The 16,285-nt window shown below is 41.1% G+C and overlaps 1 protein-coding gene across 1 annotated transcript in view; it reads left to right on the top strand.

The window, feature by feature from the left end:
• Nucleotides 1-16,075, top strand: part of LOC135055992 (proton channel OTOP2-like) — a 75,758-nt gene extending 59,683 nt beyond the window's left edge. Inside the window, exons 4-6 of the mRNA XM_063960670.1 lie at nt 5,253-5,401; nt 6,696-7,564; nt 14,371-16,075. Of these exons, the coding sequence (XP_063816740.1) occupies nt 5,253-5,401; nt 6,696-7,564; nt 14,371-14,541 (1,189 nt within the window). The 3' untranslated portion in view covers nt 14,542-16,075. The remainder of the gene's footprint in view (nt 1-5,252; nt 5,402-6,695; nt 7,565-14,370) is intronic.
• The last annotated feature ends 210 nt before the right edge of the window (nt 16,076-16,285 follow it).

Here is a 16,285-nt window from a genome sequence, read left to right as displayed (position 1 = left end):
CTGAAGCCAGTTCTTTCTGGAAGAAATTTGACAGGGTCGAAATTTGAACCTTAATGGACCCTAATTTTAGGCCCATAGACAGTCCTGTTTTCAGGAAATGTAGGAAACGACCCAGTTGGAATTCCTCTGTAGGGACCTTCTTGGCCTCACACCACGCAACATATTTTCGCCAAATGCGGTGAAAATGTTTTGCGGTTACATCCTTCCTGGCTTCGACCAGGGTAGGGATGACTTCATCTGGAATGCCCTTTCAGGATCCGGCGTTCAACTGCCATGCCGTCAAACGCAGCCGCGGTAAGTCTTGGAACAGACAAGGCCCCTGCTGGAGCAGGTCCTTTCTTAAAGGTAGAGGCCACGGTTCTTCCGTGAGCATCTCTTGAAGTTCCGGGTACCAAGTCCTTCTTGACCCATCCGGAACCACGAGTATCGTTCTTACTCATCTCCTTCTTATGATTCTCAGTACTTTTGGTATGAGATGCATAGGAGGGAACACATACCCTGACTGGTACACCCACAGTGTTACCAGAGCGTCCACCGCTATTGCCTGAGGGTCCCTTGACCTGGCGCAATATTTGTCTAGTTTTTTGTTCAGGCGGGACGCCATCATGTCCACCTTTGGTTTTTCCCAACGGTTTACAATCATGTGGAAGACTTCCCGCTGAAGTCCCCACTCTCCCGGGTGGAGGTTATGCCTGCTGAGGAAGTTTTCTTCCCAGTTTTCCACTCCCGGAATTAACACTGCTGAGAGTGTTATCACATGATTTTTCGCCCAGCGAAGAATCCTTGCAGTTTCTGCCATTTCCCTCCTGCTTCATGTGCCGCCCTGTCTGTTTACGTGGGCGACTGCCGTGATGTTGTCCCACTGGATCAATACCGGCTGACCTTGAAGCAGAGGTCTTGCTAAGCTTAGAGCCTTGTAAATTGCCCTTAGCTCCAGTATATTTATGTGGAGAGAAGTCTCCAGACTTGATCACACTCCCTGGAAATTTTTTCCTTGTGTGACTGCTCCCCAGCCACTCAGGCTGGCATCCGTGGTCACCAGGACCCAGTCCTGAATGTCGAATCTGCGGCCCTTTCATAGATGAGCACTCTGCAGCCACCGCAGAAGAAAACACCCTTGTCCTTGGAGACAGGGTTATCCGCTGATGCATCTGAAGATGCGATCCGGACCATTTTCCCAGCAGATTCCACTGAAAGGTTCTTGCGTGAAATCTACCGAATGGGATCGCTTTGTAAGAAACCACCATTTTTCACAGGACCTTTGTGCAATGATGCACTGATACTTTTCATGGTTTTAGGAGGTTCCTGACTAGCTCGGATAACTCCCTGGTCTTCTTCTCCGGGAGAAAACATCCTTTTCTGTACTGTGTCCAGAATCATTCCTAGGAACATTAGACGTGTCGTCGGAAAAAGCTGCGATTTTGGAATATTTAGAATCCACTCGTGCTGTCGTAGAACTACTTGAGATAGTGCTACTCCGACCGCCAACTGTTCTCTGGACCTTGCCCTTATCAGGAAAGCGTCCATATTTCTTTTAGGAAGAATCATCATTTCGGCCATTACCATGGTAAAGACCCGGGGTGCCGTGGACAATCCAAACGGCAGCGTCTGAACTGATAGTGACAGTTCTGTACCACGAACCTGAGATACCCTTGGTGAGAAGGGCAAAATTTGGACATGTAGGTAAGCGTCCCTGATATCCAGTGACACCATATCGTCCTGGTTCGCTATCACTGCTCTGAGTGACTCCATCTTGATTTGAACCCTTGTATGTAATTGTTCAAATCTTTTAGATCTCACCGAGCCGTTTGGCTTCAGTACCACAATATAGTATGGAATAATACCCCTTCCCTTGTTGTAGGAGGGGTACTTTGATTATCACCTGCTGGGAATACAGCCTGTGAATTTTTTTCCAATACTGCCTCCCTGTCGGAGGGAGACGTTGGTAAAGCAGACTTCAGGAACATGTGAGGGGAAGACGTCTCGAATTTCCAATGTACACCTGGGATACTACGTGTAGGATCCAGGAGTCCACTTGCGAGTGAGCCCACTGCGTGCTGAAACTCTTGAGATGACCCCCCACCGCACCTGAGTCCGCTTGTATGGCCCCAGCGTCATGCTGCGGACTTGGCAGAAGCTGTGGAGGACTTCTGTTCCTGGGAATGGGCTGCCTGCTGCAGTCTTCTTCCCTTTCCTCTAACCCTGGGCAGATATGACTGGCCTTTTGCCCCCTGCCTTTATGGGTACGAAAGGACTGAGACTGAAAAGACTGTGTCCTTTTCTGCTGAGATGTGACTTGGGGTAACAAAAGTGGATTTTCCAGCTGTTGCCATGGCCACCAGGTCCGATGGACCGCCCCTTTATACGGCAATACTTCCATGTGCCGTCTGGAATCTGCATCACCTGACCACTGTCGTGTCTATAAACATCGTTTGGCAGATATGGACATCACATCTACTCTTGATGCCAGAATGCAAATATCCCTCTGCGCATCTCGCATATATAGAAATGCATCCTTAAAATGCTCTATAGTCAATAAAATATTGTTCCTGTCAAGGGTATCAATATTTTCAGTCAGGAAATCCGACCAAGCCCCCCCAGCGCTGCACATCCAGGCTGAGGCGATTGCTGGTCGTAGTATAACACCAGTATGTGTGTATATACTTTTTAGGATATTTTTCAGCTTCCTATCAGCTGGCTCTTTGAGGGCGGCCGTATCTGGAGACGGTAACGCCACTTGTTTTTATAAGCGTGTGAGCGCCTTATCCACCCTAAGGTGTGTTTCCCAACTCGCCCTCACTTCTGGCGGGAAAGGGTATACCTCCAATAATTTTCTATCGGAGGAAACCCACGTATCATCACACACTTTAATTTATCTGATTCAGGAAAAACTACAAGTAGATTATTCCCACCCTACATAATACCCTTATTTGTGGTACTTGTAGTATCAGAAATATGTAACACCTCCTTCATTGCCCTTAACATGTAACGTGTGGCCCTAAAGGAAAATACGTTTGTTTCTTCACCGTCGACACTGAAGTCAGTGTCCGTGTCTGTGTCTGTGTCGACCAACTGAGGTAAATGGGCGTTTTTACAAGCCCCTGACGGTGTCTGAGACGCCTGGACAGGTACTAATTTGTTTGCCGGCCGTCTCATGTCGTCAACCGACCTTGCATCGTGTTGACATTATCACGTAATTCCTAAATAAGCCATCCATTCCGGTGTCGACTCCCTAGAGAGTGACATCACCAATACAGGCAATTTGCTCCGCCTCCTCACCAACATCGTCCTCCTACATGTCGACACACACGTACCGACACACAGCACACACACAGGGAATGCTCTGATAGAGGACAGGACCCGACTAGCCCTTTGGGGAGACAGAGGGAGAGTTTGCCAGCACACACCAAAAACGCTATGATTATACAGGGACAACCCCTTATACAAGTGTTTTCCCTTATAGCATTTTCACATATGTAATCATATCGCCAAATAAGTGCCCCCCCTCTCTATTTTAACCCTGTTTCTGTAGTGCAGTGCAGGGGAGAGCCTGGGAGCCTTCCTCACAGCAGAGCTGAGCAGGAAAATGGCGCCGTGTGCTGAGGAGAATAGGCCCCGCCCCCTAAAACGGCGGGCTCTTCTCCCGGAGTTTGTGAGATCTGGCAGGGGTTAAATACATCCATATAGCCTCAAGGGCTATATGTGATGTATTTTAGCCATAAAAAAGGTATAATACATTGCTGCCCAGGGCGCCCCCCCCAGCGCCCTGCACCCTCAGTGACCGCTGGTATGAAGTGTGCTGACAACAATGGCGCACAGCTGCAGTGCTGTGCGCTACCTTATGAAGACTGAAAGTCTTCTGCCGCCTGTTTCTGGACCTCTGGACCTCTTCAACTTCGGCATCTGCAAGGGGGGTCGGCGGCACGGCTCCGGGACGAACCCCAGGGTGAGACCTGTGTTCCGACTCCCTCTGGAGCTAATGGTGTCCAGTAGCCTAAGAAGCAAATCCATCCTGCACGCAGGTGAGTTTACTTCTCTCCCCTAAGTCCCTCGTAGCAGTGAGCCTGTTGCCAGCAGGACTCACTGAAAATAAAAAACCTAATTTAAACTTTTATTCTAAGCAGCTCAGGAGAGCCACCTAGATTGCACCCTTCTCGGCCGGGCACAAAAATCTAACTGAGGCTTGGAGGAGGGTCATAGGGGGAGGAGCCAGTGCACACCACCTGATCCTAAAGCTTTTATTATTGTGCCCTGTCTCCTGCGGAGCCGCTAAACCCCATGGTCCTGACGGAGTCCCCAGCATCCACTTAGGACGTTAGAGAAAATATACATACTGTAGCCACACCCACTCCGGGGGGGGGCCTGGGAAGTAGTTGTACCGGGGCCCCGAATTTCTCTTGGCAGCCCTGTCCATAGACTTTGGGGGCCCCAGACCCAGGTCATATAGTGGTCTACCAAATTCCCGGAATTAGCTGCTAAGCACATGAGTCTGGCCTGTTCCCCAATCTGAAAATAGAGACTTGTCAGTCCTCATATACTGTAGGTGATGGTCTATCGTCAGCGCTCATATACTGTAGGATGTGATCCATCTCCCACACTTATGTTTCACCCCCACAGACACAAATGAGCTGACCAGTCAGTAGTTAGTTTTAAATTATAAGAAAAATACATACTAAACTAAGAACAGAGTAAAAACAGAATATTTTATCAAAATAGAATTTCCCCTTTACTGTGACCCACACGTTTCGCAGACTATTTCCGCTAGCTAGAGGCAGACAGTCGGAAAAATGTATAGGCTCTGTTCTTAAGAACAATGGAGCTCTGTACAGGGCTCTTCTATTCCTGGCTGTGCCCTGTAGATCTTCTATAACTATTACTGCTGGCGCTAATCTAAACTAAACCACAGTATGTGTTCACTATTGGGACAGAATGCTAGATTCAAGTGTTGCCAGAGAATATTTTATTCTTGAATATCACAAATCAAATTCCTGACAGACCATGAACCTGCGTCTTATTTACTATTATTACAATTATTATTCTCTCAGCGTAAGATTTTTCTGTTACCAATACTAGTATAAGACTGTTCTGTGTCAATGGCTCTACAAAATACTATGCACAAAATGTACTATTTCTTGTTACAGGTGCAATGTTTTATCCAGGGCATGCATATACATGTAGTGCAATTTATAGTTGTTAGTGATTTGTGCTTGTGTCACTGTACAATATACCTTCTTGTGTGTCTCTATTCTCAGGTGCTTTCTGATGATTCTGCTGACGCTTAATCTGATCATCTGGGTCACTGCAGTTACTGAAGAATCCAGAAATCACACTTTAGAATTACAGAAGTATCTAGAGAGAAATTTTTCCAGTGAAAGTAGCAAGAACTCCACTGAAGATGAAGGTACAGGTCTAAAAGTCAAGAATTTGCCTATACTGCCAAAGTTCATACTATTAGTGTTCAACCAAATAGAGTCAGCTTAGTAAAAGGGTATTGTATTATATGGTACCAGAAGAGTCATATTACTGGTCAAACACTGTGTCCTATAAGTTAAGAAACAACAATATATGTGTTACTGATTCCCTGCTCTTCTACAAAGGCACATTTCAGCGGGACAGTCCCGCTGTTCGGATACTGTCCCGCTGTCCCTCCCGCGGGTCACATGGCGTCTATTCAGTGCTGGCAGGGGAGCAGCGGGGCTGCCCAGCTGCTTGGGCAGCGCTGGGCACGCCCCCAAAATGCAGAGAAAGCGGGTCTGTGATGCTCGGCCACGCCCACTCATCTGAGGTCACGCCTATCCCACACTAAGCTACGCCCTTTTTGGGTCACATGAAGCTACGCCGCGTGAGCGCCCCGACCCTATCCTCTAGAAAGGTGGGAGGTATGCTTTAGGTATGTATGTTGTCACGTGTATGCTCATTTTAGCACAGTGTTTTGCATAACTAATTACTATTGTAAACAACACTGGTTACTTTACTGAAACATTTTTCATGTATGTATTGTGTTTACACAATGACCCTTAATGTCTGCCTAACATTATTCTCACAAGAAGCAAACCATCCTAATGTTAAAATATGGCATGCAAAAATCATATTTCAGTAATGTGCTGGGATGGTTTGATTAGTGTTGTGATATGATTTTTTTTCATGCCATAGTTTAACATTAATGAATATTTTGACCTATGCACAGCACTTCTGTTGTACAAATCATTTAAAAATGAATATACGTACTCCAAAATAAATAATAATTTATATTTATGTAAAATTCAATTATTTTATTTTTTTCGTCTATTATATGCTTTCAAAAATGTAAAGTAATAAAGTAACAAAATAGTATTTATCATATTTTGTGTGCATAAATAGAACATAAATAATAACCTCAGCATAACGGTAATAAACATACTTTTTCAGCCAAGTAGCAAAAAAATCAAACACATAGGTGTAAATATACTAAGGCTTCTAAAAGTCTACTAAAGCTTCTAAAAGTATAAACTTTAAGCCAGTTCAACCAATGAGAAATATTTAATTGTTTAACTTGCAAAATGATACAGATTAAAGATTACTGATGATTAGTTCCCACAGTCCAGAGATATTTTATTTATCTAATACAATATCTAAACTAATGATGATTGTTGAGTGGCTCCTAACCAAGCAAAGCAGATTTTTTCTGATAAGAACACATTCTTTTATCTCCACAGAGGAAAAAGAAGATGAGAATATATGTGGGTGCGTGACTGAGTGTAAATCCAAAACAGATGTGTATACTTACCTGTACCCCTTCAACATTGAGTACAATCTCTTTGCTGCAGCCATGATTTATATCATGTGGAAGAACGTAGGGCGTCAGATTGATGAAAATGCTTCTGACCACCATGGATTAGGGCCAGGAGTCCTAAAACATATCCCCCTTCTTGGACTTGTATCTGGACTCTCTGTTCTGATTATTGGCCTTGTGATGTTTATCCTGTATGAAATTGGAAGACAAGACAATCTCAAGCACTGGCTCTCACTGACGGTCTTTTACTTCTTTCATGTGGTCAGCCTTGTACTCATGTGTCTGGCCAATATAGTTGGGATTGTCATCTTCAGGCTGGATAAGAGGAATATGGACAAACAGAAGAATCCGAGCCGTTCACTAGATGTGGCTCTATTACTTGGAGCAACATTAGGCCAGTATGGAATATCCTATTACTCCATTATTGCCACGTTATCTAGCCAACCCTTCAGCCTCTTGTGTGGTTTAACACTCTCCTACTCTATTCTGATGATTATACAGCACTCTCTTCAAAATGTTTTTATCATCGAAGGCCTACACCGTCTTCCACCCAATAACTTACTCATTGCACACGACAGTCCAGCTACCCCAAAGCCTGTAAGACAGCATGAAGGCATGAAGCAAGTCGTTGTGCAAGAGAAGGACAGTGTACGTTCCCTTACAGGTCCTCCTAAGAATGGAAATCGTAGAATGTCAAGGAGACAAACCCTGACTATGAACATCAAAAGTCATCTCAAGAAAAGAAAAACAATGAAAGATGTGTATTTGTTTCTTTTCCTCTGCAACATTATTGTAAGTATTAAATGTAATAGTACAGTCTTTATTGTTTATCTGAACTTAGTCAACTTAGGTGATTTAAACACTGGTATTAAAACAAATGCCTTGATTAGTGCTATTTAATGCCAGCCAAAGCATGCAAACAGGGATGTGGGAAAACTAATGGGTTCCAAATACCCTATATATGATTCTGCTTGCACCAGTGGTCAGGAGCAGCAGCAACTCAGTAGTTTCTTTTAGATGTTGCATGCTCCTTTTACACATGTTCACTGAAGTATCTTCTATTGACCACCACTCAGTCATAGATGGTGTTGGTTGCCCACAGCATGAAATGTGGGATCAATGAATTGTTATAAAGGAACTAGACAACAATTTGAACACAGGAAGAGATAGCAACACTCAGGTTAAACAAAATACAAAAGTAAGTTTTATTAAACAGTGATATGAATACACAACATTTCAGTCAGTAGATCTTAGTGAAGCATCATTTGTATCATGGGGAATGCCATTTCTTTTCATTATATAGTACATTTATGATGCCCCTTCTTCCTTGTTCCTAATTGGACTATTATTGAGATGTTAGTTTTATATTATTTGTTCTGTGATAGGCATTTAGTATTACCCCCATGTAAAGTACCATAGTATAATATCAATGTGATATTAACCTAAATTATGTGGCCATACTACTACTAGAGATGGACATCAATGTTTGATAGTTTAACACCATCAATGTTAGGATAGTAGTGTTTTCTTCAATCTATGGCGGCTTTCCAGTGACAGCCACCATCGAATGGTTTGGAAGTGATGGCCATCCAGTATTAAAATCCTGCTGAATTCAGCAGTTTAACATACAGAATGCATGCATAAGCTATCACAATGTTTTCACTGAATTCATTTGATGTGATGGATAGTTACCATTGCATCGAAAGTTTCAGTGGCTGAAGCAGAGCCACCATTTGATGGCAGGCTTCTGATGTCCATACCAAAGCCCCACAATCTCTTAATCGCAGTAATAAGAAAAAAAAAGAATTAATAAAAGAAACACTTATCAGTAATACAATGTAGGCATTTTAAATAAGGATTACACACAAAATACACCTAAAACAGTACTTTAAATGTTTTTAAATGACTTTCCTTTTATATGGGGTCATTCCGACCTGATCGCACGCTGCCATTTTTCGCAGCACAGCGATCAGGTCACTACAGCGCATGTGTATTCCCCCGCTATGTGCAGGCACTTCGTACTGGTACAAAGCGTATAGTTGCTGAGCGATGGATTTAACGAAGAATCCATTCGCACAGCCGATCGCAAGGAGATTAACAGGAAGAAGGCGTTTGTGGGTGTCAACTGACCGTTTTCTGGAAGTGTGTGGAAAAATGCACGCGTGTCCAAGCGTTGCAGGGCAGGTGTCTGACGTCAATTCCGGGACCAGACATACTGAAGTGATCGCAGCGGCTGAGTAAGTTCAGACCTACTCAGAAACTGCACAAAATGTTTTTGCAGAACTCGGCTGCACAGGCGTTCACACACTTGCAAAGCTAAAATACACTCCCCTATAGGTGGCAACTGTCTGATCGCAGCGCTGCAAAAAGTAGCTAGCGAGCGATCAACTTGGAATGACCCCCATAGACACTACAGTGCTGTTTTTCTCCAAAACAAAAAGCTCAAAAAAGTGCATACATTAGCATATATGTGCATGTGCTTAGTGGGGCACATATACCCCAAATGTCAGGCACCAACAAAGAATACAACTAGTACAGAGGTTCTCAAACTCAGTCCTCAGAACCCCACACAGTGCATGTTTTGCAGGTCTCCTCACAGAATCACAAGTGAAATAATTAGCTCCACCTGTAGACCTTTTAAAATGTGTCAGTGAGTAATTAATACACCTGTGCTCCTGCTGTGTGACCTGCAAGCATGCACTGTGTGGGGTCCTGAGGACCGAGTTTGAGAACCTATGAACTAGTAGAACCAATATTAGGTAATGCATTACCAATAACACTAATATACCTATAGCAGTTAAAATAATTCTCACCCCAAAAATGTTGTAAATGCTTTAATAGTTGGAAGTGCCTAAATATGACATTTAATGAGTCATACAGTCGCCTGTAAGACGATAATGAGCATAACTGCCCATAGGAAGAAAGATGTTAATCCAATCTGGGCAACACATCACCAGATACAGAGTTTTTAGGGGCCCATTCGTCATCCTTTAATGTAAGTGAAAATAGTAATTTTCACGTACATCTGTAAAATCCAAGTACAAGGTCCAATCAATACACAGGTAATGCACAATATATCAGTGATATCCTTTGATTATCTAGCAGCCTTCATGAATGAATAGGCACCTGCTCTGTGCACATGCGTGAACTCAGGACAAACATGCACACTAACACTGCTGCGTCAGTCCTGGTAATGCCAGTGTTAGGGATCACAGGAACAGCTGCATGTCAACGGAACAATCTTGAAGTGCTCCGGTAATGATATCTAATGCTACAACTCGCAGATGGGACATATTAATCTGGAAGTGACGTCCGACTCTTGTAATGAGACTTACCTTGTACAGGTTATATCCTCCACAAGACATAAAGAAAATATCTGTCCCATTTCTAATCTCCTATATATTGTAGCTATGAGGCCCACAACAACAGATTCCACAAATGACATAATTCAGAATGGACAAGAAAAGCTGCACAGTCAGAGCAGATAATAGATTCTTTCATATCTCACTTAGCACTAACATGTTATATGTGGCCTCCATGCAGCACTGCAATAGATGCCTCTATTCTTTTGCAAATGAAAAATAGCCAGCCGGGGAACATAAATAATGTCCATACTTTATAAACAAGCAATATCGCATTCGCTTTAACTTAATGCGTTATGTTAAAAGCTCTGAGTAATAGTGCAGTTTCTTCAGGGTATAACATGTCCATCTTTACTAAATCTTATTTATAAAAGAGTTAGCCAACCAGAATACATCTTCAAAGGAAACAATCCAAAATGTATTTCATTCATACAAAAGTTAAACAGTTAATAGTATACTAATATCAATTAGCTAGTTGAGACCAATAATAAGAATTGCAACTCTTTAGATTAACCAAAACAAAGTACAGTATAATTAATGTAAACAAAAGGTACGGTACTGTATGATTTGTTCTGCAATGCTAATTTAACTTCAGATTAAAAAAAGGCTGAGAATCCTAAATCTAAACCTTTAACTTTTTATAAATGTTTAAATTGTTTGAATAATAACCAAGGAAATTAAATTGCAGTTTAGGTGAATCTCTCAGAACTGCACAATCCAGAATACAACAGAACACTTAAAGCATACATAAATTACAAGCCTCTTAGATCCACTGTAATAAATCTTTATTAAGCCTAATCTGAACAAAATGCATTATGTAATATGGGATTGGAAGAGTTAGTTTAAAGTATATAAGTACCTTCTGCTGCCTACATATAGGGAGTGTAGTAATAACTAATGACATACATGACAAATGGCTACTGACAGTCTGACAGGAATCTCTGTGCAGGCCCACTAATTACACAAACACGCCCTTACTGTACTTCTACAGCGTCCGGTTCAGTGACTGCATGTGGTATGGACTTGCTCAGACAGGCAACATCCTCTAAGCAACCAATAAATAGTGTAAAGAGAGCATTATGAAGTTAAAGTAAAAGTAACACAGTGTGTGTGTGTGTGTGTGTGTGTGTGTGTGTGTGTGTGTGTGTGTGTATATGTATGTGTGTGTGTGTGTGTGTGTGTGTGTGTGTGTGTGTGTGTGTGTGTGTGTGTGTATATATATATCACTTTTTCACAACATATTATGTAAATTATTTTATGAGTTTTAGATAGTTTTTATTATAATGTAATAGTCATGATTTCGGATTAGGAAAATACATTGATTACACAGATTGTATATGCTGAGACATTCGCTTTCTTGATAAACTGAAATATAAGATAATGGGGAAGTTCTACTAAATGGTGATATTAAATCATTAGAAACCATCTAAAATGTGCATGTTTCTTTTCAGCAACTCTTCTAAGAAACAGCATATTTTTTAATCTATTTCCATTTATTTAAACAAATATGATTTCAGTAGCCATGTTCAAAAATCTCAAAGCTTTTCTGCCCAGATTTATCAAGCCTTGGAGAGTGATGAATTGCACGGTGATAAAGGGGTCTATTCATGTAACAGTGAAAAGAGCGGAGAAAAGGACCAGTAGAGAAGTTTCTCATGGCAACCAATCAGCTTTGAAGGAATCCTTTATCAAGTTCATTCTATAAAATGTAAGGGAGATGCTGATTGGTTTCCATGAGCAACTTCACCATTGGTCTGTTTCTCCACTCTTTTCACTGCTTCATGAATAGACCCCAAAGTACCAACCAATCGGCTCCTGTCATTTTTCAAACACCGCCTATAACATGGCAGTTAGGAGCTGATTGGCTGCTACTTTATCACTGTGCTATTTATCACTCTCCAAGGCTTGATAAATCTTCATGTTTAATGCACCTATTTATTTCAATGGGATTTTCAGTATGTGCACTTCATGTAGAAACCCCACTGAAAAAAAGTTCTGACTTTAACTGAATGGCAAAATATATGTTTGAGCTTTCCATCAATAGCCAAATAAACCAGTTATGAAATAGTCTGACATTTGTATACCTGGTAGATGTGTCTAATTAATCTCAAGTAACCCTGCTCCCCAGCATGGTGTGAATTTGTTTTTTATCATGTGAACAGTGATTTGGAAATATTTAAATAGCAAATTACTTAAACACTTTTGAAATCTCTATTGATGAGGGGAACAAACATTTAACACGGCTGGGGGGTGCACCAGTCACATGAAAAGTGAAAACACCAGAAATTATAAAATGCAGAAACATTTGGAATACATATATAACTCCTCTAGGTGTCCAAATGTTAGTTTTCTTTTAGTAGCCCACTTGATGCCATAAACAAAGGTTATCACATTCATTTCAGTGTGCTCATTTATCTCAAAACCAATTATAGCGAAAAGTAATTTTCATTAACATACATGTAAATATGTGGAAGAAAAATTCACTCACTTTAATAATTTTTACGTTATTCTGTATGAATCCAATGTAAAGATTATTACTGATTTCAGCAGTTCTCAGATCCATCAAGGTATGTAGATTTGATGGCTGTTGCACTATATTTCAGTGTTAGCACAGGTGCTTAGGGGGACATTTACTAAGCAGTGATAAGAGCGGAGTAGTGAGCCAGTGGAGAAGTTGCCCCATCAACCAATCAGCAGCTCTGTATCATTTTATAGTATGCAAATTATAGATGTTACTTCAATGCTGACTGGTTGCCATGGGCAACTTCTCCACTGGCTCAGTTCTCTACTCTTATCACTGCTTAGTAAATGTCCACCTTAGTCATTATACAGACTATATAGTAAAAACTCAGTGGTGTCACTTCCACTTATAGGCTGTTTCAAATCTCCCCTTAACTTTACTAGATCCAGGATTGTAAAAGGGACTGTACTGTATGTGTGGTGGAGAATGAAATGGCAGAGTCAAAGGTGACACCTAGATACCGGAGTAGGGGGACAAAGGAGAGAGTCATGTTGTCAAAAGAGGGGCAGAGGATGGAGTAGAGGGGCTGTGGCTGGTTATGAGATGAGTTCAGTTTTAGAAATATTTAGTTTCAGTACTGGTACATAAGATGTCATGATGGATGGACTTTATTTTGGAGGTTATGTGGGTAGCAAAATCAAGCGCACTGAGGGAGGAGGTACGGGGGAAGCGGAGAGGAATATGTTGGAGGTAGCCTAGATATTGTGAGAATTGGAGCCCTAGGAAGAGATGAGCGCTTTGAAGTAGGGTTGTTTAGCAAGTGAGAAAGTGGAGCGTTGGAATGAGAGAATGGAATTGAAGGGAAGAAATTCAGTAGAAAGAAAGCACTACTACCTCCAGAGGCGCTAAGAATAGCAAGAACAATTTCGGAGAAAGCGGGTCAGAGAAGAGCACAAGGGTTGGGAAGCAGACTGATGGCTGTAGCTGGACCAGCAATTTATTTTAGTCCAAACCATCCCAGAATAAAGAGACCATGGATGGGATACAGGAGTGAATGGATGGGTCTGGGATAAACACAGCTCATTGGAAGCTGAACCCAAGGGAGGGACTGGCTCTTATCTTTTGCCACCTAGACTTTGTCTCCACCTCTACATCTCCATATCTGGGGCCCCACTCAGAGCAATAGAGTGCATCAGTGTAACGTAGGCGCCCAGATTGGGGGACCTAGTCCTTGTCTCTACAACTACTGGTAAATAAACATAAAACATTTCCAAGTATATACATAAATATTTGTAAACGAACGTCTTTATGTTTCACTGAATAAGCTTTGTAGTATAAGCTTTCTTCACCCAGGTGACATTTTCATTCAAAATAATAATTTTCACTACATTCAAGGGGCACTGTACAGTATATATGACATAGCAAGTTCTATTTTAATTTTTACTTCATTTACTGCCAATTAGTCACAAATGTTGACAACAACTCATTAAATTTAGGGGCAGATTTAACAATGAGTGATATTCCTATTATCACTCGTTATGAATGATAAATGGTGCTTCAGTCAATCATCTCCTGTCATGTGTTTGAAAAAATGACAGTTATGAGCTGATTGGCTGGTGCACCATTAAGTACTCGTAATGTATGTTAACAAGAATATCACTTTTTGTTAAATCTGCCCCTTAGACTGAAATGTACCATTTGATCACCTGGTGTTTTGCAGCAATGTTTGTCCATATTCCTGTGTTATTCCATTGTTTTTTATTTCTTTCCCACAGTTCTGGATTATGCCAGCCTTTGGAGCTCGGATCCGGTTTGACAATGGCTTAGAAGTAACTTTTTTCGGTTTCACGATATGGGCCATAATTACCAACGTCTGCCTTCCTTTTGGGATTTTTTATCGAATGCATGCAGCTGCAAGCTTACTAGAACTTTACAGCATGGCATAGAAGACTTGTTGCACGCTTGGCTCACTGAGATACAAGAAGCTTGTGGATTAACATAACTACTCTTTTGTAACAAATAAGGGAAAGAACCGTGGGGTTAAAACAATCACCTGTACAGATCAAGATCGTTTACAAACAAGCAAACTGCAACTCTGGACCTTTTTTTATTTTATATATATATATATATATATATATATATAATTATTTAGTCTTTGGGATATTTTGCTTGGTAATGGAAGTTTGCAGGATTGCTCTAGAGCGGAATTTCTCCACAATCAATTTTTTTAAAAAGATTTCTTCTATTAGGTCCAGTCAATACAGCAAAGTTACATTAGCTTAGGTATGAACAGTCTCTACATTTTATTTTAGGAGTAGGGGACTCAAAGATATGGTGCACAAAATAGATTATGCATTTACAGTAAGTATGGTAGCAATTGTAAAAGTGCCATACAGGGCCATCAACACAAAATGGTAATTTTAGAGTTGGATGCAAGCGCATTGCGGGCCTGATTCAGATTGGAATACAATTTCTTATAAGTAGCAGAATTTGCAATCCATGAGAATACATGCTGGGGGCTGCCCATCGGATCCATAGCCTGAGGAAAGGAAACTGAAACGCGTTGCTGGCGGGAGACCCCATGTGGATTTGGATGCCTGGACCCTGGTGAGCTTGATCGGACTGGACATTGGGAGGAACTGCTGACTCTGTTATAAGCTCTTTCCGATTCTGCTCAATTGTTTTACCATCTGGTAGGCATTTAAACCTATGGGACCTGTCTCTTTTTTTTTTTTTTAATGTGTTAGAAATAAAACTTTTTAAAAGGCAATATTATGCTATGCACATTTTTATATCTTTTACTGTATATGCTAATCTGCCTTGGAGTTTTGAATAAAGAATTCTGCTGTATGAAGGAGCTGATATCTATGGGATTTCTGATTATGCGACTAAAACCTCTTGTATGAGGTAAAATAAGAGGTAATCTGACAACCAAAGGGGCAAGGAAAGGAGGTGATCTCTCTCTTATTGGTGTATGGCCGTGGCTCTTGTGTGCTGAAGAGATCTCATTGGTGTATTCTTTGCTTTTGAACCCTTTTGTATATGGGTTTTATTTAAAAGTAATTTCATTACCAAAAGGGTTATTCAGCAAAAAGGTGTATACATCTCTTCTATTCAAGTGTGATTACTACAAGGTGGTGGCATCACTCAATTATTCTATATAAAACAAATTACACTATGAAAGATCTCGTCTTTTTTCTGAGGAACATAAGAACATTTGAAGCGCTGAAACTTGGATTCTCTTCATATACGGATTTTTTCAGGACGGTGATATCCTATTATTCCTGGTTTAGCTGCACTGAGTGTTTGTGAGCGCAAAAATGACCATTGTATATTTCTTTATTTCTGGAACTTGTTAAAAAAACTTTAAATGACACATGAAGAATGGTGCTGGTACTGGGTACCTTTTGAATATCGGCAAATTAATAGCACTGTTGCTAATAAGAAAGGAACTTGATAATAACAATTATTATCTTATATATTAATTATGAGGGAATAATACAAGATAATACAAATTGCACATTTTCTGTTATCTTAAATTATGTTGTATAAGCAAAATGATATAGCACAATACAGACATTCTAAGAAACATTTTTCTATGCAACCTTCCAACCTAATGCGTATAGACATCTGCAACTTCACATTAGTGATTTATATGCACTGAGAGGGGTCCACAAGGTTAGTCGTTAT

The sequence above is a fragment of the Pseudophryne corroboree genome, chromosome 3 (genome assembly GCF_028390025.1).
Source record: "Pseudophryne corroboree isolate aPseCor3 chromosome 3, aPseCor3.hap2, whole genome shotgun sequence".
NCBI classification, from domain to species: Eukaryota; Metazoa; Chordata; class Amphibia; order Anura; family Myobatrachidae; genus Pseudophryne; species Pseudophryne corroboree.
This window is presented reverse-complemented; position numbering and strand designations above follow the sequence as displayed.